The following is a 14,956-nucleotide window of genomic DNA, read 5'->3' as shown; positions in this document are numbered from 1 at the left end:
TTAGAAACAACCATAGAAGTATTCATTATTCTATGTATTTTTTATCACCCTCATATGGCTTAAATGGTTCTTTCCCGAGCGATTCAACTCTGCAGTGCAGCAGTTGGGAGAACGGACCCATGGTCCCAAGTCTTGGCCTACGCCAAACCTAAGTCGCCGACAAAAAATTGAGCATGCATCCCTAACTCTGCAGAGCTATGGTCCTATCACAGAGGACTCGTTGGTAGACCTGTCATATAACCTCTGTGGAACAGAGATAAGAGGCGCCTTCAGCCCTCGAAAACACATGTCCCATGAGGCTTGTACTGCCCTTCCCTCTCTCAGGAGGACACGAGATCGGAATAGATCCAACCATCTTAGAGAGCACAGCCTTGCTGATGCCTCAAATAGACCCATGGTCTGGGGTTATCTTTATTATTAAGTCATAGGTGAGAGTCAAGCATTATATTCTCACAAGATAACCATCTCCTGCCCTTATGCATGAATTCACAAGTCTATACCACTTGCATAACTCAAACTTACATCCTCTTATGCATGATATAAAAATCTATGTCAGTTGCATAATTCAAATTTATACGCTCTCATTTATGTTTATAACAAATTATATTCACTTTCATGCATGACCCTATCATGTCATGATCCAACTATACATGCTCACATGCATGATTCAATTCTAACATGATTTCATGCATGATTTAATCTCAACATGCTTAACACAGTATGCACTCACATGAGCTATTATGCATGCATAGATAATTTTATTATTTCATGCACAACACACAACACATCATACTTGCACACATTAACAAGATATACAGAAGAATGTAATATTATTCACAAGCATGATACATTCATTTCAGGCATGTTTTAATGATACAAATTTTACATGTATGGCAAGCTCAATAAAAATTAATGTCATGCAAGCATTTGATGCAGTCAATTCAAGTACGGCAATACAGTCAACCATTTATTTCACAACAATGTCAAACATGTACCTGCAGCAAACACACTCCAATATCCTGTCAACTACAATCATGTCCAGCATGGTATTTAAACTACAATTGTAACAGTCCTAGATATCCACAACTAAGTAAGTGTGTGAGCAGGAGAGTGTTGCATTCAAGAAAGTAATTAACATGTGGTGTGCTTGCACTCCTTACTTACCATGGGTATTTACCTGATTTGCATGCTTTTATATTTGTATTTTTTTCCTTTTTTTTCATGGCATTTTTAGCCGCATGTAATGCTTAGCACTAAGCATCACACAATTAGCTCACCTATGCATCTGTAATGCACAATTATACAGAGAATACAATACATTTCTAACATCTGTTAGCAACGTGGTTGTGCTACAAACATGGTGTGCATATTAACTAACTTTTAGATTCTATCACACAATGTGAATAACATTCTAAAATTTTAGTTTAGGAATCCTACATTTTTTATGTAATGAAAGGTAAAACGAAACTTGAGGTCCTGCAAGTCCAATGCAATTGTCGCACAACATAATCTACTCGACCCTCTCACAAAGAGAGAGCGCTACCGCTGTACAAACAAATGATAAATTCTAAATAGGCTTTTGTTCACGAGCGATAAAAATTAAAATGAAATTCAGTAAACCGATTTGAGAAACTGAAAAGCAATACCCTGACAAGTCCAAATCAGATTGGACAGCCGGGTGGTGCAACTCCACGGGCTGCACGCCACCCCGTGCATCACCCTAGTGATGACACAAACATCGAGGTATTCGGTTTCAACAAAATGTATATATATACTCATTGGAACCAAATCCAAACCAAAGGAACAAAATAGGAACCGACAGTGCACAGGATACCCTCTGCTATCATGCACAGCAGTCCTGCACGATTCTCAAAGTTGGGAATCGGGCACATAAACTGAGAAAATAATAAAACAGAATTCGGCTAGCATAAAAAAAATATCAGTGACTAAGTAACTCCAACGCACAAATGCAGCTCAGCCCATTATCAGCATGAGAAAAGAAAAATAATAATAATAGTAGTAGTAGTAATAATAATAACAATCCTGATCAATTGAGCTCAGGTTACAAGCAGGGGAAACACATAAACAAGATTTGAGAAAACCCTGATTAGGGTCATGTGGCGAAGGCAAAGAGTAAACCAAGGGTAGTTATACGAAGTAGGGAAAACTCCCCAACTGGGGCCATTTTTTCAACAAAGATAGAGGTTCGGCCTCCTACGGTGGCTTGGGTTCTGCCCAGATTAGGGAAATCAACCATTCCAAACCCAGAAACTTGCCACAAAATGCTCCGGGAACAAACTGGAAAATAACCTGCTACGGGACCAAGGATTCAAAACCTAGTCCCCCAGCACAACAGAATCCTCGACCATGGGATTACAACACAAAAAGGTAAAATCAGAAGCCCTAATTCATGAAACTTTAATATCGGATGGCACCATGGATGTAGTTTCTCCCACAACCGAGAGCCCATAAACCATGAGAAAAGAAAAAAGGAAGAAAAATAATACAGAAAGAAAATTGAGGAAGGGACTCACCTGAACAGACCTTCACGACCGGTGGAGGTCGGAGGCCCGGCGTGATGGATGGAGCTCAGCTGGGTTAGAATGTGGCAATCGCTCGACGTTGGCCCCACTTGAACAGGTGAAGGAAGAAGGGCCAAGGAAAATCCTGACGCCTACTAAGGAGAACCGCTACGGTGGATCCCGGCAACAGCGAAGAAACCTCATGGTGTTTCCGGCCGGCACCCGAGCAGAGGAAAACACAGGAGAAAAGAGGAAAAGAAGAGGAAGAAGAAAGAAGGAAAGTCAGCCGACATGGGTGTCGGCGACGACGCTGCTCCAACGAGACTGCAGACGGGGAAGGGGAGAAGGCATCAGGGCGATGGCACCTGGCTCTGGCCAGCTACGGACGAGGAAGGGAAAAGGGGAAAAAATTTAGGCGATTGCATGAATGGGGGAAAAAGAAATGAGAAGGGGATAAAAAGGGCTCAGTTAGGGTTTTACGCGCAGTATACAGGGTGTTGGATCTGGATCGGGTCTGGTTTGGATCTGGTTCATATCCGACCCAAAGATCTAAAAATAAAACTATATATATAAAAGAATTTTTTTTATAAAAGATTAAATAAAGTAAATAAAATAAAATACATTAAAACTAAGACTATTTGGTGGTTCATAGCCTTAACTTAGACAAAATTTGGTTCTAAAACAATAATTCATTAAATTAAAGTATTTCTCATAATTAATTTTATGACCAAAATATGCTTTTCACCAAATTGTTCTAAAAACCATAAAAATGCATTTTGTTACGTTCAAAACACCTCAATAATTTTATGCACTTTAAAATGATGAATTTTCATGACAATTTTATATTTTAATGGTATTTTATCTTCAAAAAAAATATTGAATTGACCATTTTACGCTTCTTTGTTATAAGAATATAATTAAGCATATAAAACACCCAGAATTGACATTAAAACGGTAGAAACGCATTTTAAACCTGAAGGTAAAGCTAATTATTTATTTATTTATTTAATTTCTAGAAAATTTACAGGTTTTACATAAACAAATTCTAAATTTTCTATAATAACAAGACAGAAAATATTGAAAAATATATTACAAAAAACAAATAAATTATTTTTGAAGATGAGTAAGTCCCCTAATCAAACAATGTTCTCTAATCATGCTTATAATACAAGCTATGCAACATATAAACAAATAAACAATCGAAGGTAAGCAGGTTGGGGAGCACTGGTAGAGGAACACTATTTGATTCCGCCGTTAAAAGATGTGCCTACTGAAAAAAAATGCCATCGATGCTATGATGAAGTATCGCCTATAAAATAGTTGCTGGAATAAGTCGCTGAAGGGAAGCAAGTTGGAGACCACTGGTTAGAAACCACAAAGAACCCTAGTTTATTGGAAAATAGCCCTAGGGGTGCGAACAATGGGTTTAAATATGATTCACAAATTTTGTAAAAAATAAGAAATATCGCATATATATATATCATAAATTCACAAATATTTAAGTATGATATTTGCAATGTTGCGATGTTCAATTAAACTAAAGTGGAGGTTTGCACATATGTTTATGCAGATTCGTGAAGTATATGTCAATAAGTAGGATATTTGTGATTTTAATGGTTTCAATCTAACCGGAGGTTCTTACAATATTTATGTGAATTCATGAAGTATATGCGAATAAGTAGGATATTTACGATGTTAGTGGCTTTAGTCTAATCGGAGGTTTGCACGTATATCTATGTAAATTTGCAAAGTATATGCGAATAAGTAGGCTATTTGTGATTTTGTTTGTTTCAGTTTCACCAAATGTTCGCAAATAAATTTATGTGAATTCGAAATTAAAGTCACATAAGAAAACATGTGATTCTGGATTTAAGTGGGAGTTTGCACTAGCCAACGAGAGATACAATTTTATCATAATAATCCATCAATTCGCAATTACGATGTCTACAAAGGTCCTAATGAGCGTGGGTATTTGCAATTTTGAATATTGAGAGAATAGTGAAAATTGTACGATTTTTAGGAAAATGTGTCAATCGTTTAGTACAGTCATTTTCTGGCATTTTAATGTGGTATAACATACCAGACATCTTAATCACGATGTAGTCCAACAACTCTTTTCTTTTGGAGCCCCAAAATTAACTTCTTTCTCGCATAATATCAGTATCGGCCCCAAGTTGTTGCGTCCACGTAATGACCTAAAATTCTTTCTTTACTTTCTTTCAATTAATACGTTACTCTGGCTTGACGTCATCTTTTGTCTGTATTAGTGATTCATTCTAACACTCTTTTTCCATTTATCCCTTTACAACATGTTAGTTTTAAGAATAATAAACGTGTTTCTAGTTTGAGGTAGGTGAGATGAATATTTTGTTTAGTTTGGTGTTGGTGACATAACACAAAATCATGAGGTGTGAGTAAGAATTTTGAATCGTAGTCTTGATTGTTATAAGCAGTGCCTCACTAACATCAGGTCACATTGACATCCTCAAATGTGGCAGATGAAACGAAGGACAGATACAATGGTAAATGTTTCTTAATTTCATTAATTGCTTTCTTTGACTTTGTCATCAATAGCGAATGACTTGTGAAATACGTAGCCAAGGTAGGATTTTAATGTGCATATGTTAATATTTGGACAAAATCTGAAATTGTCATCTTTTGAAATTGATACATATTGGTAAGTCTTCTTTAAATCAGGAATGCAGGCATCATAACAAGTCATTGGAATATGAATTTCTATTTCTTTTGTCAAAATACATAATTTTTTACCATTTTTAGTATTTAGATCCAAATACCCATATTTGAGCCTAAAATAAGCAAGTTTTAAATGTATACTCATAATTGGATCCAATATGATACCCATTTTGCATGTGTATATTACAAATCTCAAGAATATGAATTTCTTTTTTTTTGTCGGAACACAAAAAATTTTAAATATTTTTGGGTATTTGAATCCATTATGAGACACATATTTGTGTTTGAAATCTAATCCAAATGTGGTCACCCTACTATCGCCTTTCTCTCCAACACACGGTAATTTTGCCTTCATCCTCCTTGCCTTACTAGAGTCATAGTAGCTTCTAAGTCATGCAAACTTTATATATTTACATTCGAATGCACCATCATTTCCATCATTTGTTTGCAAGTGAAGATCACACAAGTGCTTGAAACCTCGTCATTATTGTCCACTCATTGGCTTTCTATGGCAATTGAGTCTAGTGATTCATGCCATGTCCTTCAATGTGATGGGCATCTCCAGATCTCTGAATTGTAATGTGTTTGTTGCCAAATTCTAAAACTGCACAACGGCCTCTAAGTGGTGATGACTGATGTTCCATGGTGTGATCTCCAAGAATTTACGAAAATGCATCTGATCCAGTAACTCATTCTCATTTTTGTGTTAGTGTTACGAACCAATAGTGTGCATGATTCCAATGGAACCGATGCATATAGGATATTGACTCTTTTAAATCAATTGGTTGTGGATCTTGTAATCAAAATTATTTTTTCTAAAATCAGTCAAATTAATCATTGAATTACACACACATACAAATATATATTCTTTTTTACTTGTTTCATACATACATGACAAACTAATCAATTGCATCCATAGATAGTAGCAACACTAAACTAATTAATGATTGAATGTATATATATAATAATTTAATCAGTGATTGATTATAAAATTGACAATGATTACAAAATAACAAATGAATAAAATACTTGTTCACGAGCACCAGATTTTTTTTCTACTGCAACCTATTCCTAGGATCTTTCACTTTCTCCTCTGCGACATCAACCTTGGACTCTTGAAGAGGGTCCACATTAGCCTTAGTCTTAGGGTCGCATCTGATCAAGCCACATGACCCTCAATCACATCCACTTCCTAAAGAGGGTCCACATTAACCTCATTCCCTTGGTGAGGTACCTTCTTCGCCCTCTCCATCTTCATCTCGCCACTGCCACTAAAGGTGACCGCATCTTTAGCTTCATTTATCTAGGCATTGAGGTTAGCCTCAGTGCAAGCCAATGAATCACCCTCCCCCTCCTTAGATGCTTCTGAGATGGGAAATAAGAATGTGCCCACAAACTGACCAACCTTTTCTGCACATGTTGCCTTAGATATGGGTTTGAAATTTGTAGTGGTTGTTCTTGGTGCTTGTTGTTTGAGTGTAGCTTTGTGTGTTTATCAATGGTGCATTTTTTGTAGAAAATGTCGGGCACCCACATTTTCACTTTGGATGTGGCTTCCTCTCTATCCACTTGTGCACACTAAGTCGTGTTTGCAAATGATCATGATGACTTAGTTCGTAATTCTCAATGGTCCTATTGTATCCTACAATAACAAGATAGAAAATATTGAAAAAATAATGCAAAAAAATAAATAATTATTTACGAAGATGAGTAAGTCCCCTAATCAAACAATGTTCTCTAATCATGCTTATAATACAAGCTATGCAACATATAAACAAACAAACAATAGATTATAAGCAGGTTGGGGACCACTGGTCGAGGAACACTATTTGATTTAGTCGTTAAAGATGTGCTTACAGGAAAAAAATGTCGTCAATGGTTCAGTTATGATTGCCTCCTACAAAATAGTTGTTGGAATAAATCATCAAAGGGAAGCAGGTTGGGGACCACTGGTTGGAAAAACCCTAATTTGTGCCTAGGGGTGTAACAATGGATTTAAATATGATTCGCAAATTCTGTAAAAAATAAGAAATATAGCATATATGTTATAAATTCACAAATATTTAAGTACGATATTTGCAATGTTGCGACGTTCAGTTAAACTAAAGTGGAGGTTCACACATATATTTATGTGAATTCGTGAAGTATATGTCAATAAGTAAGATATTTATTATTTTAATGGTTTCAGTCTAATCGAAGGTTCTTACAATATTTATGTGAATTTATGAAGTATATGCGAATAAGTAAGATATTTAGGATTTTAGTAGTTTTAGTCTAATCGAAAGTTCACACATATATTTATGTGAATTCGTGAAGTGTATGCAAATAATTAGGATATTTGCGATTTTAGTAGTTTCAGTTTTACCGAATGTTCGCAAATAAATTTATGTGAGTTTGTTACGTCTGCATAAGAAAATGTGTAATTCTGGATTTAAGTGAGAGTTTGCACTAGCCAACGAGTGATACAATTTTATCACAATAACCTATCAATTCGCAGTTGCAAAGTATAAAAATATCCTAACAAGCTTGGGTATTTGCAATTTTAAACATCGAGAGAATAGCAAAAATTATAGGGTTTTTAAGAAAATGTGTCAAATTAGTTCTATAGAGTAGTCATTTTCTGTCATTTTAACGTGGTATAACATACCAGATATCTCAATCACGATGTAGCCCAACAACTTTGATTTTTAGCCCCAAAAGCAACTTCTTTCACGCATATGAGGAGTATCGGCCCCAAGTTGTTGCGTCCACGCAATGAACTAAAATTATTTCTTTACTTTCTTTCAATTAATACGTTACTCTGGCTTGACTTTATCTTTTGTCCGTATTATTGATTCATTCTAACACTCTTTTTCCTTGGATCCTTATACAACATGTTAGTTTTAAGAATAATAAACGAGTTTCTGGTTTGAGGTAGGTGAGATGAATATTTGTTTAGTTTGGTGTTGGTGATATAACACAAAATCATGAGGTGCGCTTAAGAATTTTGAATAGTAGTCTTGATTTTTAAAAGATGCAATGGTAAATGGTTCTTAATTTCATCAATTGCTTTCTTTGCCTTTGTCATCAATAACGAATCACTTGTGAAATACGTAGCCAAGGTAGGATTTTAATGTGCATATGTAAATATTGTGACAAATGATTTTCGAAACCTTGTAAAAACCTATCAATGTATTGGAGTCAAATGCTCCAAGAAGTTGTTCCCATAAAAACAAGCATATATATCACGTCAGTAAGGTAAGAATTTCACCCAAAACACCGGAATCCAATAGCATGTTTCATTGAGCACGACACCTATTTTGTAGGTTTATATATATATATATATATATATATATATATATATATATATATATATATATATATATATATATATATATATATATATATATATATGTGTGTGTGTGTGTGTGTGTGTGTGTGTGTGTGTGTGTGTGTGCGCGCGCACCTCAGATCTCCCACACCAACTTCCCGCACCTCTCACATCTCCCGCACTAACTTCTTCGACACCTCTTCCTCACCCCTCCACGCAACCTAAAATTGATTGGCTGCTGCTTTTTAGCCTAAAAAGAAAAAACTATAAAGATCGTTCAAAGAGAACCAACTTTTTTGACCTATATGACGAAAAAGGAAACTTAGAACATATTCTTTCAATGTCAAATCCCGCCCGTGAAATCTTTAAAATACTTTTTTCCCTAAAAAAAAAAGAAGATATTCTTTCAATGCATTTTAGCAATGAGAGAGAGTCATGTCTACGAAGGCAAGGACATGAGCTGTCATTTTTGGTATTCCCTTCACCATAGCAGTGTGATAAATATCGGGATATTTGAAAAAGACAATGATAAAAATATTATGATTTTTTTCAGCAACTTTAAATTGCTACATCGCAGTGTTTTCAGAATATCTAGATATTTTTTGTTGTGGTGTTCACGTCTTTATATAAGGGAGGAACTTGGGAAAAAACCAACATTCATAAAAATAATTCTTTAATTTTTAAAATAATTGTTTTTGTTGAGAAATATAAACAATTTTAATTACTCAAAGACAATTAATTATCGTTCTATTATTCCTTAATAGAGTTTAGTAGCTACTTACAAAGTGGTAGAGGAGGGAGCAGAGGAGGATAATTTTGTATCGCCCAAGCCAAGAATCGGCAACGAAGCCCACACGTTCACGGTCTTGGCTGACGCTACATTAGATTGGTGCAGCGATCCCGTAAGATACGTGATGAGATTGGATTTGATCCCAAAGAAGGTGAGCCTCTCAGATATGTCCAGTCTTTTTTTTTAAAACACCAACCAAACACCACATTAATTTTTTTAGCAGTCAGTGTGGTTAGGTCTCTGATCCTGAGACAGTTTTTTCATGTAAATATCAAAAAAAAAAAAATCCCTTCTCACCATGGAGTACGCTATGCTTCTGCCTCATGACAAAGGACAGGAATCACCCTTACGAGATGAGCATCGCGTTACTTACCGATGACACAGGAAGCCGACTTTCAACCGTCGGATTTGGACCTAAGCACAAGCCGACCTTTGAAATCGATGGCACCTTCGACAAAATCACCATCGTCACCGTCAAGTAGAGGGCACCTTGTTAAAGAGTTCTGAAGCATTTAGAACTGTGGTGTGCGCAGAGAATGTGAGCTTTAGGTGATAGAGGAGAAGATAATAGGGAATAGATTAACGTTCTGCTTTAGGGGAGATTCCATGATGAAATTATCGAGCTCACTATGTGTTCCTACAGAGGCAGGAGCTGGGATACTTATCCTTTCCTGGTTAGCCATAACCATCTCATTTGATTCCCAAGTATGCTAGGAATCCAATGTGATGTGTGGCCTACAACTATCTTAATGGTTCATAACACAATGGCCCACTATGTAAGTGGGTCATTAGATTTTTGGCCCATTATTCTGGATCATTGGATCTAATACCTGGATTCAAATTTTAGATTCACTACCTAGATCCAACTCTAGATCCAACATATGAATTTTATGTATGAGACACAATGGATACAGTGGATCCGTACCAGGATCCAACATCTCTCACTTGGCCATATGGCATGAACACCAGCATTGTATCATAACTGGTGCATTATGTATCGCACTCCTTTCACATAACTTTATGGGTTTAGCCATGATATCATGAGGTTTTACATATAGTATTAGCTGTACTTTTTCTTCATGATATATCACCATCATGGAGATATTCACAGACTAACTTGATTTTTCATCATGTCATAAAATTTTTATCATAACCCTTTAATGTGCAATAATTTATTTCAAGTATTCACCATTCATTGCGTATTGAGTCATGCAACCCATAGTTCTAAAGAAAAAGTGAATACAACATAACGTGGGTCTTACATAGTCATGGGGTTCTTATGACTCTTCCATGACCATACCATAGGATATCTTCATGTCCACATGCACACTAGTGGAGTACTATAAAATTTATTAATTCATAAATTCATGATTTGCCAAATATAGAAAATACTCTCACTTTTCAAACTTTCACTATACTTTAATCCTCTCACTATCCATATGTATTATTACAAGTTGATCACCACTTGATCATTTTAGATCAGTATATCTTGATCCAAATAATCATAAATGTGACTGACCATGTTGTCTTTCATGCAAAATCTTCTAAAGCACGAAAAATATCCCTTCATGCATTGATACAAGCATACCATAGGAAGCATTATTTATAATGATTATTTATCATCATATACAAATAAATATTTGCATATGCATGTGCAAGAATTATAATTCAGCTCCCACTATTTCAATGTATTGCATTTAAGCAATATTGTATTAAATTATGACATTATAATGATTTACATACACTAGTTGGACTTTTCATTCATGATATATCACCATCATGAGGATATTCACAGACTAGGTTATTTTTTTATTATGAAGTAAAGCATAAATCTTTATATCAAAATCCAATTTGGATATGCACCAAAATCATATCCAATGAAAATTATCTCATTACCATTTAGATATGCCAAACATGAAAGTCATTTTCAAGGCTTTAATCAAACCACAAACTTGTGAACATATAAGTTTAGATCCATTACCGAATCCACTCATGATCTAAATCCAAATCCATTGAATTTGTATAAGACTATATCCAAATGCGACTTGAGATGTTCTCATCAAGTCCAATACAATCCATATTAAAATTGATCTCCAAACAAGATTAAATAAAATCATGGATCACTCATGATTTGACATTAATCCAAATTCATATCCATAACCATATGTTTCAAATGTAAATAGATCCACATTATAAATCCAGCATTCTACTTATTTGGATCTTTTTGGGTCAAACAAAGATCCATACAAAATATATTATTAGGTCCAATATATGCTTTGTTACTATCCAGATCTACCATAAAATTCATGTCTGATATTTGGGTATTATACTTTTTTGGATCCATCATAAAATCTAGATCAAAACTATATCAATATCCCATATTTGGGCATATGGACCCAACACTTAGATTTGTTCAAGTTCAACAAGATCTAATAACATTGTCTGAATCCAAAACTAATTCAACTAGACATATATTCAATCAATTTGATCTATCCAGGTCTATATAGGTTTAACCAGATCCAAAATATTTTATTGGATCAAACCAAGGTCTGTGTCACCTTACTAGATCCAAACATCTGATCTAATACCGATCAGAGCCAATCTTGACCCAAGCATTTGATCTAATGGATCTTAGTTCAATTATACTTAATCCATATAAAATTAGATAAAAAAAAGATATACTAAATTAAAATATAAAATGATTCAAAACATGAACAAAATATTAAAGCATATCAAAAATAATATGCAAATATTTCAGGATCCACTGCACGTCAGATGCATGTAAAAATCAACCTCTCATACTTCAGGGTAGACATCCAAAGCAGATTATAATTGGGTCCAAAAGAAATTTATCAGATCCAACCAAGTGTATAAGAAAATACTTGTACTAAAGTGATCCAATTAGATCCAAACTTGTCTGGATAAAGCTCTGGGAGGTATTTCGCTAACCAGAAACACTTTTCTGCAAAATCAGAAAAATAAAAAAGAGTTCTGGGTAAAATCAACAATCTAGAACACTAAAACATAATATCAAGAAATTTTGAGTTAAATAGAAAAACTCGGGAGGCTTTCAAAAATTTTCAGAAAGCTCAACGACTGTTAAGAACAAAACAGAAATAGCAGCTCTGTTTCGGATAATATCTATAGAGAGCCTCTTTCTAAAATTTATAGAAATAGTGGCTCTTGTTAGGTAAAAAATAAGGCTCAAAAGAAAATTATGCAGAAAGGAACAATTGAAACTGAAAAGCAAAAAACATATTTATTAAAAGGTTCTGGATTCTTCCAAACTTGTCACTTTTTTTTGTCTTCTTTCATAAAGCAAAGACCCTTAGGGTTTTCCCTTTTTACAGAAGGGGGAAACCGGAGGAACTGAAGATGGGGTGTGATGGTCGTTGCCCTCGTCGTCGCCTTCATCAAGAGATATGGCAACTGCCTCCCTGGGTTCTGGTGCAAGCGTTGTCATCATTTTCGACAACCGTCCAGTGGAGAAAAGGTCTTTCGCCTCCTCTGCTCCACCGGTTATATGCGGAGGCCGGCTAGATCTCCTGCTCTCATTCATGTTTCTTCCATTTTTTTTTACAATGAAAAGGGGGACCCGATATGAGAGGGAAGAGGAAGAGGCAGCAGCTGCCGTCTGCTTACTCTTCTCCATTTTCCTCTTTTTTTAGCAATTTCTTCCTCCGAAAATGATCACCGCTTGATGCGGTGATATTCTGGTTGCATGGCAGTTCCTGCGTCTAATGCCCAAGAAGAAGTTGATCGAGGAAGGGGCCCTACCTGTTGATAGAGGGAATAAAGCCCTTGTACTGAGCCATAACCCCGAATGTCAAGTCCCAACAGTCGAGCTATGAGGCTCGACGAACAATGATGCCTATTGTCATCCTCTGACATGTCGCCAGAGAGGTCAGGCAAAATGGGACTCGTGCAGATCTCTTGTAGGAAGAGTCCATTTGAGAGCCTTACAGCAACCGCCCTTCTCACGGGAGCACCACCTGTCAATTCTTCCTCTTTCGAGAACCACCAACACCTCGGGCAACGACTCTGGGACAACCACATGACTCCTACATTCCATTCTTGAGAAAACAACTTGGCAAGACCACCCAATAGAAAACCCAACTCGAGAACCTGATTGCATATATGCTTCACCTCCATTTCTGCTAGATGAGCAAGCTTGTCGGCGAAGTCGTCATCGATTGCCCTGACCAGATCCTTGAGCCTCAGGAGAGGGACGATGTGTGGGTTGGTCGGGCTGATGATAAAGTGGTTGACATTGAACAGCTCCTTCAGGTACACCATGGGCAGATCGCTCTCCAGGCTGCCATCCCTCCACCGTCATTTTTCACCATCCGCCGCCTCAGGCCCATCACGGATCGGCCTGTAGTATGGCACCAGCTCCCCATTGCGGTCTTTGGACATGAGCTCTTGCGCCTCGAAGAGCTTCGAAAATGTGTAGGACGCGGTCACGACTCTCCAGATCACCACATTGGGGAAAGTCAGGTAATTGAGGCACTGAGGCAGCTCGTGGCGCCTCGACAAGCAGACGGTGATGTTGATGATCCGTTCGGTCATGTCCAAGGCATCCTGAAAGATGAGGTTGCTAGCAAGGTGTCGGAGCATCCTCTATAGTTGCCAGATCTCGTGAACGACCCTCTGTATCATCACCTAACACTGACACAGGGGAATCTCCTCTGCTATCCTTCTTTGTCATCGGTGAGGGTGGGTATCCCTTTTCCAAGAGCCGGAACTCGGCATTATAAAAAAAAATCATTTGTTATAGAGTGAAGGCCCCTATGGACCAAATCGTGTTTGTCGCTCTTTGCGCGTGTGGTTCTGAATCTCTATATGTGTTTTTCCGACAAGGATGGCGGCCACCATGTAGGCGAAGCTCAACCGAAAGAGCCTCAACAAAAAACAACATCATCGAGATGTGGTAAATCGATCATTTTCTCATACTAATCCTTACAGGAAACCCTGCTCTCTAATTCATCTGTGCTAGTGGATAGAGGCGAAGGCCTGATCATAATCTGGCTGACGATCAGGGTTGTTGATGAACTGAAGAAGGTGGTAGAGGACGTCGATGATGGCATTCGTTGCCATAAACTCGCCCATGTACCACGCGAGCCAAGCGTCTGAGGCGAGGTTCTAGCCGACTCCAGTGAACTCCATCTTGTGGTGGTGGTGGCAGCCGTAGGGGGTTTTCTTCTATTTTTTTTTTTGGTACCTCACTGCACCACTGCAGCCTCTATCTCGGCAGCAGCTCCTAGCAAGTGTCATTCGCAACACCTGATGTCGGCACCAAAGGTCGCCTGCATAAAAAAGTCCCCTTTCCATTTTATTTTATTTTTTTGTTGAAACCTCCTACCCATAACCACTTGTTTGGTGGCTCAATCGGCTCTAACTCTGATAGCAAGCAGACTTGTTGCAGGGGTCTCCTCCTCCTCTATCCCTGTCAACAGGGATCGTCGAAGACCGGCGACTATCTGACGAAAGGGTTCTCTGTTGCCCCTGATGCCTCCAGCAATATTGGCTTCCGACAACTCCATCTTTCTCTGCATCAATTGATGAGTCTAAGTGATGATCGGTACACACGGAACCTGACTCTATGCCACTAAAGCATTTAGAACAGAAAAGGTGAGCTCT

General features: G+C 37.2%; 1 protein-coding gene across 1 annotated transcript; it reads left to right on the top strand.

Moving 5' to 3' along the window:
* Positions 1-12,736: 12,736 nt before the first annotated feature.
* On the top strand, positions 12,737-14,576 carry LOC149838309 (uncharacterized). Its single transcript, XM_090007661.1, has 2 exons — positions 12,737-14,032; positions 14,177-14,576. The coding sequence occupies exon 1, from the start codon at positions 13,478-13,480 to the stop codon at positions 13,940-13,942; it is 465 nt and encodes a 154-aa protein (XP_089863787.1). The 5' UTR covers positions 12,737-13,477; the 3' UTR covers positions 13,943-14,032; positions 14,177-14,576.
* Positions 14,577-14,956: the final 380 nt, after the last annotated feature.

Source organism: Nuphar pumila, chromosome 5 (genome assembly GCF_984573655.1).
Source record: "Nuphar pumila chromosome 5, dmNupPumi1.hap1.1, whole genome shotgun sequence".
Classification (NCBI taxonomy): domain Eukaryota; kingdom Viridiplantae; phylum Streptophyta; class Magnoliopsida; order Nymphaeales; family Nymphaeaceae; genus Nuphar; species Nuphar pumila.
Note: the sequence above shows the minus strand (reverse complement) of the source record. Positions and strands in the feature narration are given on the sequence as shown.